General features: G+C 29.6%; 1 protein-coding gene across 3 annotated transcripts in view; it reads right to left on the bottom strand.

Moving 5' to 3' along the window:
• The window catches only part of LOC111690838 (sterile alpha motif domain-containing protein 5), a 125,867-nt gene that overhangs the window by 96,678 nt on the left and 7,727 nt on the right, over nucleotides 1-21,462 (bottom strand). The window contains exon 3 of one of the 3 annotated variants that reach the window (XM_046950578.1): nucleotides 13,868-15,809. The exons of the other annotated variants lie outside the window; for them this stretch is intronic. Coding sequence (XP_046806534.1) covers nucleotides 15,783-15,809 — 27 coding nt within the window. The 3' untranslated portion in view covers nucleotides 13,868-15,782. Of the gene's footprint in view, nucleotides 1-13,867; nucleotides 15,810-21,462 lie in introns of those variants that run through there. 3 annotated transcript variants of the gene reach the window in all.

The raw sequence follows: 21,462 nt of genomic DNA, 5'->3' as shown, positions 1-21,462 counted from the left end.
TCTAGTTCAGTTCTAGTTCAGTTCTAGTTCAGTTCTAGTTCAGTTCTAGTTCAGTTCTAGTTCAGTTCTAGTTCAGTTTCTAGTTCAGTTCTAGTTCAGTTCTAGTTCAGTTCTAGTTCAGTTCTAGTTCAGTTCTAGTTCAGTTCTAGTTCAGTTCTAGTTCAGTTCTAGTTCAGTTCTAGTTCAGTTCTAGTTCAGTTCTAGTTCAGTTCTAGTTCAGTTCTAGTTCAGTTCTAGTTCAGTTCTAGTTCAGTTCTAGTTCAGTTTAAGTTCAATTCTAGTTCAGTTCTAGTTCAGTTCTAGTTCAGTTCTAGTTCAGTTCTAGTTCAGTTCTAGTTCAGTTCTAGTTCAGTTCTAGTTCAGTTCTAGTTCAGTTCCAGTTCAGTTCTAGTTCAGTTCTAGTTCAGTTCTAGTTCAGTTCAGTTCTAGTTCAGTTCTAGTTCAGTTCTAGTTCAGTTCTAGTTCAGTTCTAGTTCAGTTCTAGTTCAGTTCTAGTTCAGTTCTAGTTCAGTTCTAGTTCAGTTCTAGTTCAGTTCTAGTTCAGTTCTAGTTCAGTTCTAGTTCAGTTCTAGTTCAGTTCTAGTTCAGTTCTAGTTCAGTTCTAGTTCAGTTCTAGTTCAGTTCTAGTTCAGTTCTAGTTCAGTTCTAGTTCAGTTCTAGTTCAGTTCTAGTTCAGTTCTAGTTCAGTTCTAGTTCAGTTCTAGTTCAGTTCTAGTTCAGTTCTAGTTCAGTTCTAGTTCAGTTCTAGTTCAGTTCTAGTTCAGTTCTAGTTCAGTTCTAGTTCAGTTCTAGTTCAGTTCTAGTTCAGTTCTAGTTCAGTTCTAGTTCAGTTCTAGTTCAGTTCTAGTTCAGTTCTAGTTCAGTTCTAGTTCAGTTCTAGTTCAGTTCTAGTTCAGTTCTAGTTCAGTTCTAGTTCAGTTCTAGTTCAGTTCTAGTTCAGTTCTAGTTCAGTTCTAGTTCAGTTCTAGTTCAGTTCTAGTTCAGTTCTAGTTCAGTTCTAGTTCAGTTCTAGTTCAGTTCTAGTTCAGTTCTAGTTCAGTTCTAGTTCAGTTCTAGTTCAGTTCTAGTTCAGTTCTAGTTCAGTTCTAGTTCAGTTCTAGTTCAGTTCTAGTTCAGTTCTAGTTCAGTTCTAGTTCAGTTCTAGTTCAGTTCTAGTTCAGTTCTAGTTCAGTTTAAGTTCAATTCTAGTTCAGTTCTAGTTCAGTTCTAGTTCAGTTCTAGTTCAGTTCTAGTTCAGTTCTAGTTCAGTTCTAGTTCAGTTCAGTTCAGTTCTAGTTCAGTTCTAGTTCAGTTCTAGTTCAGTTCAGTTCTAGTTCAGTTCTAGTTCAGTTCTAGTTCAGTTCTAGTTCAGTTCTAGTTCAGTTCTAGTTCAGTTCTAGTTCAGTTCTAGTTCAGTTCTAGTTCAGTTCTAGTTCAGTTCTAGTTCAGTTCTAGTTCAGTTCTAGTTCAGTTCTAGTTCAGTTCTAGTTCAGTTCTAGTTCAGTTCTAGTTCAGTTCTAGTTCAGTTCTAGTTCAGTTCTAGTTCAGTTCTAGTTCAGTTCTAGTTCAGTTCTAGTTCAGTTCTAGTTCAGTTCTAGTTCAGTTCTAGTTCAGTTCTAGTTCAGTTCTAGTTCAGTTCTAGTTCAGTTCTAGTTCAGTTCTAGTTCAGTTCTAGTTCAGTTCTAGTTCAGTTCTAGTTCAGTTCTAGTTCAGTTCTAGTTCAGTTCTAGTTCAGTTCTAGTTCAGTTCTAGTTCAGTTCTAGTTCAGTTCTAGTTCAGTTCTAGTTCAGTTCTAGTTCAGTTCTAGTTCAGTTCTAGTTCAGTTCTAGTTCAGTTCTAGTTCAGTTCTAGTTCAGTTCTAGTTCAGTTCTAGTTCAGTTCTAGTTCAGTTCTAGTTCAGTTCTAGTTCAGTTCTAGTTCAGTTCTAGTTCAGTTCTAGTTCAGTTCTAGTTCAGTTCTAGTTCAGTTCTAGTTCAGTTCTAGTTCAGTTCTAGTTCAGTTCTAGTTCAGTTCTAGTTCAGTTCTAGTTCAGTTTCTAGTTCAGTTCTAGTTCAGTTCTAGTTCAGTTCTAGTTCAGTTCTAGTTTAGTTCTAGTTCAGTTCTAGTTCAGTTCTAGTTCAGTTCTAGTTCAGTTCTAGTTCAGTTTCTAGTTCAGTTCTAGTTCAGTTCTAGTTCAGTTCTAGTTCAGTTCTAGTTCAGTTCTAGTTCAGTTCTAGTTCAGTTCTAGTTCAGTTCTAGTTCAGTTCAAGTTCAGTTCTAGTTCAGTTCTAGTTCAGTTCTAGTTCAGTTCTAGTTCAGTTCTAGTTCAGTTCTAGTTCAGTTCTAGTTCAGTTCTAGTTCAGTTCTAGTTCAGTTCTAGTTCAGTTCTAGTTCAGTTCTAGTTCAGTTCTAGTTCAGTTCTAGTTCAGTTCTAGTTCAGTTCTAGTTCAGTTCTAGTTCAGTTCTAGTTCAGTTCTAGTTCAGTTCTAGTTCAGTTCTAGTTCAGTTCTAGTTCAGTTCTAGTTCAGTTCTAGTTCAGTTCTAGTTCAGTTCTAGTTCAGTTCTAGTTCAGTTCTAGTTCAGTTCTAGTTCAGTTCTAGTTCAGTTCTAGTTCAGTTCTAGTTCAGTTCTAGTTCAGTTCTAGTTCAGTTCTAGTTCAGTTCTAGTTCTAGTTCAGTTCTAGTTCAGTTCTAGTTCAGTTCTAGTTCAGTTCTAGTTCAGTTCTAGTTCAGTTCTAGTTCAGTTCTAGTTCAGTTCTAGTTCAGTTCTAGTTCAGTTCTAGTTCAGTTCTAGTTCAGTTCTAGTTCAGTTCTAGTTCAGTTCTAGTTCAGTTCTAGTTCAGTTCTAGTTCAGTTCTAGTTCAGTTCTAGTTCAGTTCTAGTTCAGTTCTAGTTCAGTTCTAGTTCAATTCTAGTTCAGTTCTAGTTCAGTTCTAGTTCAGTCTAGTTCAGTTCTAGTTCAGTTCTAGTTCAGTTCTAGTTCAGTTCTAGTTCAGTTCTAGTTCAGTTCTAGTTCAGTTCTAGTTCAGTTCTAGTTCAGTTCTAGTTCAGTTCTAGTTCAGTTCTAGTTCAGTTCTAGTTCAGTTCTAGTTCAGTTCTAGTTCAGTTCTAGTTTCAGTTCTAGTTCAGTTCTAGTTCAGTTCTAGTTCAGTTCTAGTTCAGTTCTAGTTCAGTTCTAGTTCAGTTCTAGTTCAGTTCTAGTTCAGTTCTAGTTCAGTTCTAGTTCAGTTCTAGTTCAGTTCTAGTTCAGTTCTAGTTTAGTTCTAGTTCATTTCTAGTATTACCATGAAACTTAACTGACATTAACTTCTCCAGTAAACCCTCGTTCTACAGCCAAATATTCACCATTAACCCACATTTCTTATCTATTTTCTATGGAACTAACATTAAAAAACTAATAAAACACAGGGACCTCCTGACCCCATTGTAATTTGCTAAATTTAACAGCATTTTTTGTCTTACTCCTTTTCTACAACAATTAGTTTTCTTCTACCATTTGATGATCCTAACAGGACTATAAAAATTCCCCGAAAAAACGCAAAAATAAGGAAGAACGAACAACAAATCAAAAAAAGAGAGAAATAAAATGTATATAAAAATAAAAATAAAAACATTAAAAAAGAATCACAAAACAATCAAAACCGGAGGAGTTGTAATTAAGTCTAATTATAATTTCTACGTTGTAAAACAAACAAAAATAAAAACGAAGCAAGATGAGGCAAAAGCAACAACAAAAAAGGGCAAAAAATTCCATTTATTACATTTTTACTCCAATACGACATAATTATCCATTTAACATGTTTTTTGAGTGCATTTAAAATCTACCACAAGAATACAACACAGCGTGAAAGAAGTGAAAAAACAACAAAAAATTAACGCCGAAAATAAAGTGATGGTGGCAGGCGGAGGCAGCAGGCCACACACATTCATAAAGTTCACAAAATAATTGTCATGTTAAGATTACAATTTTCATTTCAATTCCACTGCCTGTTGGTTTTTCTTTTTTGATTTATTTTTTTCACAAATTTGTTGGCTGTTTGCTGCTGTTGCTGCCACAAGTACCCAAAAACAAGTACGTACGTTCATATTTTCAAATGAGATTTTATTTTTTGTATTAAGAGTTTTTTGCACATTTTTTTCGGTTGTTTCTATTTTAAATTACATAAACGGTGCGTCACGTAGACACCTAAAAGTACAAGTGTGCTGGCTGCTTCTCTATGTGTTGTGGCATGAAAGTCAGTCGTCATACTCTTTATGGGTCTCAGTTGTAATCGTTTTAAAAGCACTTGTATTTGTTCGTTTTATTTTTTGTCAATAGTGAGTGAGTGGGTCGTTTCTATCCAATGTTGGTTGTCTGTGTTCATATGACACCAAGCCTTAGACACACTGTATCCCTTTCATGTTGTTGTTGTTTCATTACATGCCTTGTTACTTGCAAGCGAACTAGTTGGAGTAGACACAATATATTAATGTAAATGTTGCTAGAGTTGTAAGTTTTTTTTCTTATTTCTTTCATGAGCAAATATTCAGTGTGTTTTAGAATTATCTATTTTTTCTTATTTTTCTTTAGTTATTTGTTTTTATTATTTGGCCGTTGGTTGCTTTGCATTAATATACAAAATGTTACCTGCGCTTGTTTCGGTTTTCTATTTGTACATTTGGGCACTATAGGGAATCATAAAATAAAGCAAACATTATTTTAGATGTTGGCGAATAGTCAGGTTACACAATTTCGAGCAAAATCAGAACAAAATTTAATTTGAAGTGAACTAGAACTGAACTAGAACTGAACTAGAACTCAACTAGAACTGAACTAGAACTGAACTAAAACTGAACTAGAACTGAACTAGAACTGAACTAGAATTGAACTAGAACTGAACTAGCACTGAACTAGAACTGAACTAAAACTGTACTAAAACTGTACTAGAACTGAACTAGAACTGAACTAGAACTGAACTAGAACTGAACTAGAACTGAACTAGAACTGAACTAGAACTGAACTAGAACTGAACTAGAACTAAACTAGAACTGAACTAGAACTGAACTAGAACTGAACTAGAACTGAACTAGAACTGAACTAGAACTGAACTAGAACTGAACTAGAACTGAACTAGAACTGAACTAGAACTGAACTAGAACTGAACTAGAACTGAACTAGAACTGAAAGTTCAGTTCTAGTTCAGTTCTAGTTCAGTTCTAGTTCAGTTCTAGTTCAGTTCTAGTTCAGTTCTAGTTCAGTTCTAGTTCAGTTCTAGTACAGTTTTAGTACAGTTTTAGTTCAGTTCTAGTTCAGTGCTAGTTCAGTTCTAGTTCAATTCTAGTTCAGTTCTAGTTCAGTTCTAGTTCAGTTTTAGTTCAGTTCTAGTTCAGTTCTAGTTGAGTTCTAGTTCAGTTCTAGTTCAGTTCTAGTTCACTTCAAATTAAATTTTGTTCTGATTTTGCTCGAAATTGTGTAACCTGACTATTCGCCAACATCTAAAATAATGTTTGCTTTATTTTATGATTCCCTATAGTGCCCAAATGTACAAATAGAAAACCGAAACAAGCGCAGGTAACATTTTGTATATTAATGCAAAGCAACCAACGGCCAAATAATAAAAACAAATAACTAAAGAAAAATAAGAAAAACATAGATAATTCTAAAACACACTGAATATTTGCTCATGAAAAGAAATAAGAAAAAAAAACTTACAACTCTAGCAACATTTACATTAATATATTGTGTCTACTCCAACTAGTTCGCTTGCAAGTACACAAGGCATGTAATGAAACCAACAACAACATGAAAGGGATACAGGTGTCTAAGGCTTGGTGTCATATGAACACAGACAACCAACAATTGGATAGAAACGGACCCACTCACTCACTATTGACAAAAAAATAAAACGAACAAATACAAGTGCTTTAAAACGATTACAACTGAGACCCCATAAAGGAGTATGACGACTGACTTTCATGCCACAACACATAGAGAAGCAGCCAGCACACTTGTACTTTTAGGTGTCTACGTGACGCACCGTTTAATGTAATTTAAAATAGAAACAACCGAAAAAATGTGCAAAAAACTCTTAATACAAAAAATAAAATCTCATTTGAAAATATGAACGTACGTACTTGGTTTTTGGGTACTTGTGGCAGCAACAGCAGCCAAACAGCCAACAAATTTGTGAAAAAAAAAAACAAAAAAGAAAAACCAACAGGCAGTGGAATTGAAAATGAAAATTGTAATCTTAACATGACAATTATTTTGTGAACTTTATGAATGTGTGTGGCCTGCTGCCTCCGCCTGCCACCATCACTTTATTTTCGGCGTTAATTTTTTGTTGTTTTTTCACTTCTTTCCACGCTGTGTTGTATTCTTGTGGTAGATTTTTAATGCACTCCAAAACATGTTAAATGGATAATTATGTCGTATTGTGGAGTAAAAATGTAATAAATGGAATTTTTGCCCTTTTTTGTTGTTGCTTTTGCCTCATCTTGCTTCGTTTTTATTTTTTGTTTGTTTTACAACGTAGAAATTATAATAGACTTAATTACAACTCCTCCGGTTTTGATTGTTTTGTGATTCTTTTTTAATGTTTTTATTTTATTTTTATATACATATTATTTCCTCTTTTTTTGATTTTGTTGTTCGTTCTTCCTTATTTTTGCGTTTTTTCGGGGAATTTTTATAGTCCTGTTAGGATCATCAAATGGTAGAAAGAAAACTAATTGTTGTAGAAATAGGAGTAAGACAAAAAATGCTGTTAAATTTAGCAAATTACACATGGGGTCAGGAGGTCCCTGTGTTTTATTAGTTTTTTAATGTTAGTTCCATAGAAAATAGATAAGAAATGTGGGTTAATGGTGAATATTTGGCTGTAGAACGAGGGTTACTGGAGAAGTTAATGTCAGTTAAGTTTCATGGTAATACTAGAAATGAACTAGAACTAAACTAGAACTGAACTAGAACTGAACTAGAACTGAACTAGAACTGAACTAGAACTGAACTAGAACTGAACTAGAACTGAACTAGAACTGAACTAGAACTGAACTAGAACTGAACTAGAACTGAACTAGAACTGAACTAGAACTGAACTAGAACTGAACTAGAACTGAACTAGAACTGAACTAGAACTAAACTAGAACTAAACTAGAACTGAACTAGAACTGAACTAAAACTGAATTAGAACTGAACTACAACTGAACTAAAACAGTACTTGTACTGAACTCGAAGTGAACTAGAACTAAAACTTAAATTAAATAAACTAGAACTTCACTAGAGCTGAACTAGAAATTATTTCTTCCATGTAGTTACAATTTTATTCCTGAAAATGGTGTAACTGTTACATGAATGAAAATTACTCTGTTTACTAGTGTACAAACAGACACTCTTTAACAAACGTAAATATGTGCAATAAAAAAATAATTCTGCTGGCTACACGTTTTTGTTGTTATTTGTTGTATTTAATGTAAAACGTACAACATTTTCATTTTATTTCTTCATCTAAGTACGTTTTTGTAAACTGCACAAATATACATTTTAGCTTTATACAGAAACAGGAAAAATACATTCCGAAATTTTATGTAGAATTTTTGTTTGTTGAATTGAAGCTGTTACCAAAAGGCATAAGACACACATAAAATTATACAACTAAACACATGCACGTGTGTTAGCAAACAACATTAAAACAATCTAAAAGATGCAACCAACATAAAATTGTTTGTTTCATTTTTGCTGTTGAGGAGGACGACAGTGATGATGTTGTGTTGTTGTTGTTAATTCTAATACCGTCATATAGACGTTGTTACGATGAGTTTTGTTTTATTTCGTATTTAGAGCAATTTTTGTGTAGATTGTGTAGGTGGTGTAGTTGCCACTCATAAAATATGTCCTTTTATGAGTCAGGATAAAAACAACATCATCAACTCCCAAACCTCTGTTGTATACCCCCAACTTCCGTCTAAACTCTCTTTACGAGTGTATATCATTTGTTTGCTCTCTGTATTTTATTTACCAACATAAACAACGTTCACATTTTGTTGGGCTAAATGAAAAAAAATAAAACACAAAAAAAGTCAAAATGTTTGTTAAAAGGGAAAAAATTCCCTTAACACACATACACCAATACTCACATATACATTTACAAATTTACCTATAAAATTTGTTAAATGTATGCTTAGTTGTTACGTTATGTTGGGGCTATTGTAGGTGTAGGTTTGTGTGAGTAGGTGTGGATGAGCATAAAACCGGGTTTGTTAAGGTCTCATTTGCCCGCTTGCTTGTATTTTTATTTAAGATTTTTGCATGGTAAATATTATTATTGTTGTTGCTGGTGTTGATGTTAGTATTCCCGTTGTTTTTATAAACATACTTCAATCTAAAACTCCATTACATGCTGTCCTGCAGTTTTAACAGAGTTTTAGAGACCATATTTTTTCCCACATATCTAGTTCCTTGACTAGTAGTTACATATATGTATATTATCAGTATGCAAGAAGAATTATTTGTCATTTAGTGATCCTTCATCGGATTATACAAACAAATTGTAACAAAAATAGGACTGCCATTGATATATGAATGCTGAATTAACTCGTTCGCGGATGCCTCTTCGAACTACAGGGTATATTTAAACACACATATCTATTATCATATGTGTGCCTGTTTATGGTAGTTTTTTCGTGTATGTTTTGTATATTTTATTTCCTGTTGTTACAACAGTCAGAAGTTACGTTCAAATGATACCTCCTTTAACTATCTTTGTATGAATCTCTTCTTTCACTACATTGATATTTAGTAAGAGCAGAAGAGGAGTCACGCTACACATATGTAGAGGTTGAAAATATACACTTATCAATATCCTCACCAAAAATAAAAATCAATCCTTGTTTAAAGAACAGAACTAGAATTGAACTAGAACTGAAATAGAATTGAACTAGAACTGAACTAGAACTGAACTAGAACTGAACTAGAACTGAACTAGAACTGAACTAGAACTGAACTAGAACTGAACTAGAACTGAACTAGAACTGAACTAGAACTGAACTAGAACTGAACTAGAACTGAACTAGAACTGAACTAGAACTGAACTAGAACTGAACTAGAACTGAACTAGAACTGAACTAGAACTGAACTAGAACTGAACTAGAACTGAACTAGAACTGAACTAGAACTGAACTAGAACTGAACTAGAACTGAACTAGAACTAAACTAGAACTAAACTAGAACTGATCTACAATTGAACTAGAACTGGAAATGAACTTAAACTAAAGAGATGTATTTTAGAGGAATTTTTGTATTCTAAAACTGTTTTGTTTTGTAAACATTTTTCCCACAATTTCTCTCAGTGTTACCGTAGATGTTTTGTTATTTTTCTTGTTATTATTTTATACTTTCGTTGTTGTTAATGTGTTGATATGGTTTTATGACCTTTGTGGCATGTTATATTGCCCTATGCTTGCCGCTGCAAACAAACGTAAAATGTTGAAAAAAAAAGTTGTAAAATAAAATAAACCTTATAACACTCTCAAACACAAACACACACACATGTATCCTTACGCTCAGCATCCATCCCCTAAACTTTAGTATTCCATCTTGTAATGTATTACAAGTTTCGGTTGCCTTTTTCTACCGCTTTCGCCGTAAACAAAATACATACTTCTTTTTTTGTGTTTTGTTTTTTCTTACTACGTTTTTTTTTAGTCCTTTAGGAGTCATAATCCTAAGATTATATTCATGTTCAACATCGCGTAAAGTAAAAACTGGGGAAAACACAGATACTGCTTATGAGAGGGAGTTAAAGGTAGTTGCTAACCTGGCACCTCTCGAATGTGTATGAGTATGAAAAGCAGGTGTTTTAGAAACGTAAAAGCTTGTGTTGATAATTAATTTATTTAAATTTTTTCTCTTTTCAATTTAAATGAATATGAAATTGTATTGAATTTCTAATAAACTTCACATTTCACAGGATACTTGTTTGGAAAGATTTCTTTTTTTAATTCTTTTTTTTTAGTTTTGTAACGCATTTATTTATATAAAAAAACATACATATATTCAAGAGAATTCTATAGTATGTTTTTTATTCAAATTCTTTATCCGTTAAAATCTGCCGTTAGTTGTTTAATAATTTATACGAAATCTCTGTTGTGTAGTTTTAATTTTAAATTAAAGAATGTTAGAAGTATATTTTGTAAATTGTTGAATATTTGATAGTTATATTTGAAATATTCTGTATAATATTTCTAAATAGATTTTTAATATAAGGGCTGTTTACGACATGAACTTGGCATTCACATTATTTATTTTCAATAGAAAAGTTGAAAAAAGTGTTATTGGATAGATGACCACAGCTTGATCAATATTTCGAATAATTATCTGATCACAGATTGATCAACATTTCTATAGAAAAGTTGATAACATGTTGATCATCATTTCTATTAACCACTGTTTGATAAATATTTTTGTTGTTATGCAAGTAGAGAAAAAAAAAACATGGTTGTGGTAACCATGTTCTAAGTGCAACATGTTATGGTCAAAATTATGAAAGTAGTCTAAATATATTATGGTAACTGTAATAATTTTAAAATATCATATTATGATTAAATACAGTTGAAATATGTAATCATAATATTTTTTATTTACCATAATATTGTTTGTAATACATAACTATGATCAAAATGTGATCAAAATGTCGTTAAAAAATATTTATCGAAATCAAATTTATTTTGATTACTGAATCAGTAAAATTACAGTTTCTATAAAATGATGATTACGGTAACAATAATGTTTTGAATAACAATATATTGTTACAGTAAACATAGTTTAGTTATAGTAACCATGTAACGAACTATGTTTTTTCTCTGCGTGCGGTTTCCTAAAAGAGGTTAAAGTATTTAAATTTGATGTCAAATTTTAATCGTGGACAAAATATTGTTCGACAATATAATCACTTAACACAATTACAATTTTAATATTGATGACAACTCTCAAACGACAATTAAACTAATTTCTAACCTAACTTGGCTAAATATCATTTATAACTTTTAAACACTTTCCAGCTGTTACAATTTTCACTTAATAACCAGTAAATATAACTGTCCACCATACAACTGTCGCTCTTAATGAGACGCATTCTGTGGCACACTTCTCTGGTTAGAATTTCACCCCACTAAGGGTGGATTATCGGACAAAAAAAGCAACGCCTTGTAATTTAGTTTTGTTAAAAACTTTTAAATTGAGCTATTTAGTGTAAAGTTCAGTGGGTATTTAAACAAGCGTTAATAATTGTGACATACAGCGCAATATCCGGCTAGAAAATAAAACGTACTTCCGCACTTTAAACAGTTATATAACAAAAATATATATTTAATAAAACTTCAATGACACATGTCAATAAAAACTAAATTTGGAAATTATAAAACAGTTTGTCAAATTTTCAAAACCAAAAATTATAGATATTAAGTTAAATTTTGCAAAATTTTAGTTTTAAAGCTTTAAAATGTATTTTAAAATATACATTCTTCTTGTTATTTATCTTTTCTTTTTTAAATTTATACTCCAGACATTTTGTTTGAAGTGTTTTTCAAGTTTAAATTAAATCAATCAATACAAAGATATTCATTCATTCGTTCAACAACAACTACTTACAATTCTAAGAGATAAGATTTCATTAAGAGCAGTGCTGGGCGTTAATAAAATTTGAAAAAAAAAGAAATCATTGCAAAAGAATAACAAATTACTTACAAATCATCATCATAACTTCTTGCAATAAGTTTTCAGAATTCTGTTTTTGTTAAACATTGACTGTGTTCATGGCAAATGGAAATTAAAGTAACACGGCTATTTTCTCAAGAATGCAGCACTGCAATGCAGAGGACAAAGTTTTACATATAAAAAAGTATTTTTTTTTTTGCTACGTTCTTTTCGCACTGGCAAAAGTGTCGACAAAGTAATGCGACTTTGTGGTACTTGAGAAATTTATTTTATATTTTTTCGAACATTATTTAACACTGCAATGATAATTTTACCAATTTTCCTCCTCTCATGCAAAAGTGTTTTCTTAACAAATTTGTAGGCTTTAATGCCTGGCAACACTTTCGCCAAGAAATAAAACTGAAAAAAAATTTTACAAAAATAATACACAAGAAATAAACCAGGGTTATAGCAATGAATGAACGAAGGAATGAATGAATGAATGAATGAATGGATGAATATAAGTAAGAATGCAAATAGTGCAACCAACGAAAGTTGTTGAAGATGCTAGATTTAACTTTTCGAATATTTTTGTAACAATAATAATAATAATTTTGCATTAAAATGTTAATGCCTTTTTGCGTCAACGACCGGCAGAGTGGAAATGTTTGAGCGAAAAAAAAAATAACTTACAAGGTGGTAAGCGTAAGTAAGAAGAATTTACTTTTTGAAAATGTTGCATGAAGATGAAGAAAATTAAGTTTATTCACAGATTTAATGGCGGATGCAGGGGTAAATGTTGATGATAAAGCCTGTAGTAAGTAAGTAAGTTGTGATAGAAACTAATGACTTTATTTCTTTTTGTAGATTTTTTTTCTTCATGTTACATCCTGTGAAACGAGGGCATATAAAATTCTTAAGGTTTTTTTTTTTAATGGGATAACCATACATTACATAACTTTACTTAATGTAGTCATTATATAAAATAAATTTTTGAAATTTTTCATTTAATTTCATAGAAATCTTTCAAAGGATAATAATTATGCTGTAAAAAATGATAATTATTGAAAAGTTTACCTAAAGATATGTTATATAAATATGATCATCAATGTTTATAATCAATGATCAACTTTTGTATAGAAATGTTGATCACTGTGTAATCAACTACTCTGTATATTGTTTGATCTATGATCAACTTTAGGTGAAAATTTTGTTCATCATAAAGGTCTAAAATCAATGATCAAAATTTGATTATACAGCATTTGACTTATATATAGAAATGCTTATTGATCTGTGATCAAGTGTTTATAGAAATTTTGATCCATTAGTAATCACAGATAAATGAACATTTCTTTAGAAAAAAAGAAATGCTGATCGATCTTTAATCAACATCTTGATCAATCTGTTGAAATATTGATCGATATGTTTCTATAATGATCAGGTCGGTGATCAGCCTTGCTATAGAAATTATTATTATTATCTAATAAAGTTTTTTATAGAAATACTTAAAACTATGATCAAGTTTTATCGATCTGTGATACATATTCTTTACAAATGTAGATTGATATGTGATAAATTTATATATGTCAATGTTGATCGGTAATATTGATCGATCTGTTATTAACTTATCGGTGGAAATGTAGGTCTTCCTGTGATCAAATTCATTATAAAGATCGATCATTCTTATGTAAACGTTGATCATACTGTATCCATCAACTAGTTTCTAGAAATGCTGATCGATGTGTTAACAATTTTTCTGTAAAAATTTTGATCGATCTGTGATAAATTTTTAAAAAAATTTTGCTCAAAGGACAATAAACTTTTCTAAACAAATATTGATCAATATTGATCATTTTGTGATCAAATTTTGTATAGAAATGTTAAACTGTTTATGATTAACTTTTTATTACAGATCAATCTGCTGTAAATGCTGATCGGTCGATCTGTAATTAACTTATTGATGGAAATGTAAGTCTTCCTGTGATCAAATTTTTTATAAAAATATAAATCGATCATTGTTATATAAACGTATTTAACTAGTTTATAAAAATGCTGATCAATTTGTGATCAATTTTTACACAAAAAATGTTATCGATCTGTGATCAATTTTTATAAAAATATTAATGAAACTTTTCTATACAAATATTGATTAATATTGATCGTTTTGTGATCAAATTTTGTATAGAAATGTTAAATATAGTATACGATCAACTTTTCATTATTGATCAAAGTGCTGACATTGTTGCTTCAGAATATTTAGAAATTATCTATAATTATACAATTTATGATAAATTTTTATAAAAATATTAATCGATCGGTGAAAAAATTGTCTGTAAAAATAATGATCAAGTTTTTAGAAATATTGATCATTCTCTGATAAAATTTTCTATAGAAAAGAATAACAATATTTTCCAGAAATATTTTTCCAGAAATATTGATCTATCGGTATAAAAAAAACTGATCAAGTTTTTATTAAAAATGTTTATCGTTCTATATATTTTCTATAAAAAATATATAAAAAGAATGTGGTGATCAACTTTTCAGTGTTGATCAATCTGCTATTAACTAAAATATTAATTTTCCTAAAGATCATACTTAATGAGAACTTCACCAAAGTCTGACGGTAATATAATGAACGGAATGACAAATATGTAAAAAAAAACTACAAAAACTGAAGAATGTAAAACAAATTGATTTTTCAATTTCTGGAAAAAAAATAGCAAAGATTTGTATTCATTATATACAATACATTTCGTATGTAAAAAAAAAAAACGTAAGTTAAATGAAGTGAAATCAATGGGAGGGGAGTTCGCTTGGCCAATGTTAAACTAATAACCCAAATTAATCATTTAATGATTTTTAATATTTTTTAGTTTCTTCTCTTCTTCAGCTAAATCAATCTTAATTTATATGCATAAGTTAAACTTACAACCGTGTTTTGTATGTAAAAATACTACAATATAATTTTTTGTTTTAATAGATGCCATAAAAATCTAAAGATCAATTATTTATTGAAGAAAAAAAAAAAAAAAAGAAGCTAAATTTTTTTCTCATGATGGCCTCAGTTGAAGCATTGAAGTAAATTAACTTCAATGCTTCAACTGTTTGTTTTTTTAAGATTTTTTTATTATATACAAAGTGGCAACATGCGGGCCATCTATTAGCTTATTAACAGTTTTTTGTTATTGTTGTATTTGCTGCAGATGTTGTTGTTGTTGCTGTTGTTCTTGTTGCTATTACATTATCTTAACACTGTTTGCGCTTTACTTTTTTAGGTATTTAAATAAAATTTCAAGTCCGTCTATGAAATCAACATAAATGATCAATGATAAAAAATAAATAGAGACTTTTTTTTAAATTGATGAACAAATAAACCTTAAGATTTATGACTTCATCTTAAACAATAAATTATTTTGTTGTATTCCATCGTTCCAACTAACTTGTCGTTCTACTTATAACATTGTATTTTATATATTTGATGGAATAGCGCAGTGAATGAGGCAAGGGGCTATGTGTGTTCATAGTTTGAAGACAACAAAGACTGTAAATCAATAAAAATAAAAATTAAACCGAACTGATGATGCTTGTGGACTTTTTTTAATTTAAATACATTTAATTGAAAGTTGAGAAAATAAACAAACAAACAAACACATTTGTATGTTGGGATATTTTTGTACACTTGAATACGCCGCCAATTTAATCATAAAAGTTATAACTCTTTTATTATTTTGTTATTGTTGTTGCTTGTAATTGTTGTTTTGTTTTATGTGTTGTTTGATTTAAACACCAGTTGTGTTGAAATTTCTTATTTTGTGTTAAAATAAGGGGCCATAAGATATATTTAATTACTTTGTAATTTTAAATTATTGCAAAATTTTATTTTAACATCTGGTATTTTTTAATAAGCTTTAAGTTCTCAATATATTGGAGAGGTAAGATATAATTGATGCTATCACAAATCATTGTAAGAAAATGTTAATTTTAAAAATATAATTATTTAATCGTTCTTTTAGGTTCAAAATGCACGTTTTTTCATACAAAATTCCTACAATAAACCATAAATATTTTTATTAGACATTTATGAATATGGGGGTTAGGCTTTTAAGTTTTAAATTAAACAGTTTTGTACATTACCTAGTCCAAATAGATTTTATTTAATCGAACAGTAGTAAGACACTTACCTAAAAAAAGAAAATTAAAGAAAATTAATAATTTTAAAGTGATAATAAAAATGATGATTTTTTTAAAAAATGAGATTTTTCTAAAAAAAAGGCAAACAGACTTTTTACAAAAATATTAATTAAAGATCAACTCTTTAATGATCATCGCTTCTATTGCAACGTTGAACAATTTATGATAATTTTTTTATAGAAATGTCTCATGTTGATCAATACGTGAATGTTTTTTCTTTAGAAATGTTACTTTTTACTTTGCTATAGAAATGTTTTATGAATGTCTTTCTATTCTACGGAAATTACGATCCAAATCCGTTTTTTATATAAATTAATTTATGATCATCTCTTCTATCTGTGATCAAATTTGAATCAATATATTATTAACAACCGAAAATTTTCAATAATTTACGATAATTTTTTTTCCTAAAGAATGATAAATCCAAGATTACCAATTCTTTCGAAAATAGCACAAAGAAACTTTAACAGTGGTGACCAAGTAGATAATAACTTTTCTAACGAAATAAACACCATTTCTTCTTTAAAAATATGTTAATCCATTTATGATCAACTTTTTTTTATAGAAAAGTTAATTAATCCATAAAATATTCTATATAAATGTTGATCAATATGATCAAATCTCAATCAATACATGATTCTTTTTCTAAAGATATATTTATATATTCTGACTAATACATAATAGACTCTTCTGATGAAAAAGTAAATATACTTGTTCTTAAAATGTTTATTTATCAGATAATAATGTTTCTAACGAAATATTAATCATATACACAGAGGGAAAAAACTGTTAGAACAGTACCGAAATTGATACAATCCATTGTCAAAAGTAAGCTTACAACGTTTGCTAACAGTTAGAAAATAAAATTTTAATAACTCCCAGTTATCATTTTGACAACCAGCTTTGTAATTTTGGCAACGTATCGTTGTCATTGGAGAAAATCATTGTTCTCATATCGATTACGCTTTATATCATTTCGGAAGTGCATTGTTGTAATTTCGACAACGAATCGTTGTCATTTTCATAACGTAGCGTTCTGTTTGACAACAAATGTTGATCAATCTATAGAAGAACATCTATAGTTTCTATAAAGATCAGAAATGTTGTTTTAATAGGAATATGAATCTAAAAATAATCAAGTTTTAAAAGGTTTCTGTAATGAAAGTATTTTGTAATAAAAGTTTTTTTTTCAATAAATTTGTGTTTAATACTAAAACCATCAAAAAAAAATTGCTATTAAAGTTAAAAATTTTGATTAAAACATTTTTAGATTATTTCAACATAAAGCTTTGTCTTCTAAAAAATAACAAAAAAAAAAGACGCAGAAAAAAAGCTGTCATCAACGTCTGTAGTTGTGTTAAACAATTTAATGGGTCAGCAGTTTTAATGATTTTTTCTCTCTTTATTAAAGATAAACTTTTATTCTGCGAATTTGAGTTGTTGTTTTTTTTTTTCGTTTTTAAATACAAAAATATTTATTTTAGCATTTTATTGACAAATAAAAATGTTTGTGTGAGCGGTTTTTAGATTTTTTAGGGATTTTAATGATTTAAGTTTATTTCAACATTAAAAAAAGTTGATGACCATTTAGTGAGTTGAGTTGGTATTTACAAGAGTTTGTTTTAGCGTTGACAAGATATTGTTAGTTAAGGTTTTTTTTACAAACTTTTTTTCACACTCCCTCTATTGAGCAAAAAAATATATATATTATAAAGAATATTATTGTGTGTAGAGAAAAAAAGTTTCTAACATGTTAGAAAATTGTTAGTAACTTGTTTTTGACAGCTGTCGTTGGGTAAATCTTTATGTAATTTTTTTTTGTACTAAACAAGTTGTAATGTTGGGAAACAGAACAGAAAAAAAATGTTGTTGATTATAAAAATAAAATGATTTACTAAGAATTGTATGAAAGTTGAGATGAAGAAAAAAAAGTGATTTAGTAAAGGGAAGAAAAAAAATTATTTATAAAGTCTGCGTAAAACGACAATTTAATCTGTTAAAATGTATTGATAGGTGTAAAAATTGCAAATATTATGATTTATGATTAACTTATAATTAATTATTTATTTTTTCAGATTTTTTATTATGCTAGATGTTAGTTTTTTTATTTTTCAAGGGTGTTAGAGAGAAAGTAATATTTTCATTTGCAATAAAATTCCAATTATTTAAGGTTCACTAACTTGTCGTGGTTTATTTGCCCACGTAGTAAAATAAGAAAATAAAAAAGTTTCTTTATCTACAACATGATTTTATGCACAACACACCCATACAAATACATGTATTCCAAAACAAATACACACGTGTATTCTGGGACAGGATAATGGTGGTGTGTATACATACATATGTATAAGAGTGTATTGTATGTTGGCTGTAGCTAATGCACATTTACACTTTTCAAATTTCAAATTTCCCAATACAAATATCTTTGATTTTTCACGGAAGGATCAAGGCGTTGGTTGTTGTTCTTGGTGTTGGGTATTGAGTATTGGCAGCAAGTGAAGCTAGCATTGATTTCAAACCTCCACTAAAGTATTTTTTTTCACCTTTTAGTGTTGCTGTATTACTTCTTAATGTTATTTTGGTGTGCATGCATGTGTAGTGTATAAAATTATACAAAAAAAAAAGAAAAAAAATAAGAACGGAACAAGTAATTTTTTATGTTTTTTTATTTTTATTTTATATTTTATATCACATTTCGAGGGTGTATTACAATTTCCATTTTTATTGCGTTATTTCAATTTTGTTTTCTCTTGAATGCTGTTATAGTATTAGTAAGTTCTGCATACAAGTTACACACACTAACACAAACATTTGTTTCGTTTGAACGTTTTAGCATAAACAGTAAGACATACTGCCAATGAAGTTCGCTCGTGCTTTTATATTTTTATAGTCTCATTGCTAGACGTTTGTATTACTTTGGATTTTTTTTTTTTTTTTGTTGTTTTGCTCTCCTTCTTTAAGGATTATTTTATTATTTCTTATTTCGTGCACTTGTTCAATTCCTTCTTAAAGTCAACTTGTGTGGGTTTTACTTCCTATTTGATATTTATTTTTTTAAGTTAATACAAATACACCTCAAACCGAGTTAGATTATACACTGACAGATATACATACAGCCAGATAGAGAATTCAAGAGACATACAGACTTTTGCTCTTTAATATAAATGTGTGGAAACTCTTGAAAAATTCAATTTTCCAATCATCTGTCGTATTGCTTAGGTTTTTAATCTTCTATAGGTGCCTTTAGTTTAACAAATGGGAAAGTTGATTTCACTCTGTATTTTAAGCAAACTGGTTACTTTTTATACCTTGGTATACTGAAAAGTGATTAATTGACTTTTAACAAATAATGTTTAATTTCCTGTGGAGGTAGATTGAGGCACCACTATAGTATGTACTACATGTGTATGGCTACTGTACTGGTTATAGTTTTCACTTAAGTCGGGAATATAATCTGACTCGACTATAGCATGTTAACTATTGCATTGACAACAATCTAGATAAAAGATTTAGTATTATACTGATCTTTAGTCTTATACAATAGTGTGAGGTTTGGTCTATAGGTACTATATTTTGAATAATATTCTGAACTATTGTTTTGACTTTAATCTGAATACTGAATTGCACTATTGTCTTGACTATAATATGATCGATAGTAGTGTGGTCTAAAGTCTGGACAATACTATGGAATATAGTCTCGACTGTAGTCTAAAATTTAGTGTGGACTTAAGTCTATATTATAGAATCAGTACTATATTCTTAATTATATCCCTGGATATAGTTATGTCTCGACTATAGTCTGTATTATAGTCTCATCTAATTTTAATATGTTAATTCTTCAACAAATCTTTAGACTTTTTATTTCCAAAGAATTTAAATTCATCTTAACTTCACTGTTCCAAATAAATTTGTATATTACTATTCTCCCCCCTAATAAATACCAGTAGTAAGTGTGTCGTCTCGTTGCAAGCAAATAAGTGGCAGTATTATAAGATCGTATTTTTTCTCTACTCTATACAGTTTGCTCACTAAGTTAGTTGACTCTTGATAACTTCTAACCACCTCTTACCAACTAATATAACCCAACCACGTTTCAGTTTCATCGTCTTTTAAACCAACGTTTGTTTTATTTTTTTATTTTTCAACAATTTAACAATCGACATTTGGAAATTGTAAATTGCAAAAGAAATTGTATGGTAGATTGAGGCAGTACCAACTCACTACCACTTACTCCCAACCGGCTGCTAGTATTTCCTTTCATTTCCTTGCGTTTCATTTCATTTATACATTCGTTTTCTTCTTTCTTGATTTTGCATACTATGACTACATATTGAATTGAATTGAATTGAACTGAATTGAAATAAATAAAAATGTAGTTTAATCGATTTCGATTTTCCACTTAACAGTTGACAAAATTTATTTGAAATATTCTTGAATTTTATTGCAACTGTTAAAGTGGAATAAGTTGCCAACATAAAACGTGTTGTTGGTTTTTTATGTGGCTGCTTGGCTTGGTTGGTGGTGGGATATATGGAGTCAGTGCTCTTAGTAGAACGATTATGGTATTTATTAAAAACAATTTATGCTGTGCCAAGCCAAAAGACTTCCAACCGCACGCCAATAAAACGAATATTGAAATGGAATGTTGTGGGTGGTGGTGATGGGATTTCCTTACAAGAAATACACACATGCACATATAAAAACAAACATTTGTAAAATATTGTAGACAAATCCAAATCCAAATCCATGGGTAAATATAATTTGTGAGATGTTTTATTTTCGTTTCTTTACTAAATTTATTTTTTGTTTATTTTTCTTACAATAATTCTGGGAAAAATAATTGTTTGTCATTTGATTTTCATAAGAAATTTTTTGCTGATTTATTAATAAAACAGCAAAAAAAAAAAATAAAGAAAACACAAATATATTTAATCTAAGGCCTTAGCTGGGGCATTAGAAAACATTAATGAATATTTTGTTTGTATTTCTGTGTAAGTGTTTGTGTCAATAATCTATTTGGATTTTAGTAGATCCCTGTAAATCTTTAAGATATTTATTTAGATATTTATTAATAATCTTTGTTTTTGTTGAGGTGTGTTTTGTTGTTATTGCTCAAAACCTCAACACATATTAACATCTACAAATTGTTTTTATAAATTATTTTGTATATTTAATAGATTCTTATTAAAATTGTATTTTATGTGGTAAATAGTTTTGCCAACTATTACATGTTTTAAGACAATATGTTGCATAAAGTTTTCTAAGTATTTTACTGTCTGGGTTGTAGTTTGATGCTTGCCACCTTTGTTGTCGGGTCGGTCACATCTGCTGTTTAGCAGTTACAATTAATATTGTAATTAATTAAGATTATTGATTTTTGTTTATATCTTCTGTTTTCTAATAAGAGAAGGTGGTTGGTCGTTGGAAAGCAGTAGTTTGTAATTAGAAGAAGAATATGAAAAGAAGGATAACATGAAAAAGATTGAAATTAGTTCAGTTCTAGTTCGGTTCTAGTTCAGTTCTTGTTCACTTCTAGTTCAGTTCTTGTTCAGTTCTAGTTCAGTTCTAGTTCAGTTCTAGTTCAGTTCTAGTTCAGTTCTAGTTCAGTTCTAGTTCAGTTCTAGTTCAGTTCTAGTTCAGTTC

The sequence above is a fragment of the Lucilia cuprina genome, chromosome 4 (genome assembly GCF_022045245.1).
Source record: "Lucilia cuprina isolate Lc7/37 chromosome 4, ASM2204524v1, whole genome shotgun sequence".
NCBI classification, from domain to species: domain Eukaryota; kingdom Metazoa; phylum Arthropoda; class Insecta; order Diptera; family Calliphoridae; genus Lucilia; species Lucilia cuprina.
This window is presented reverse-complemented; position numbering and strand designations above follow the sequence as displayed.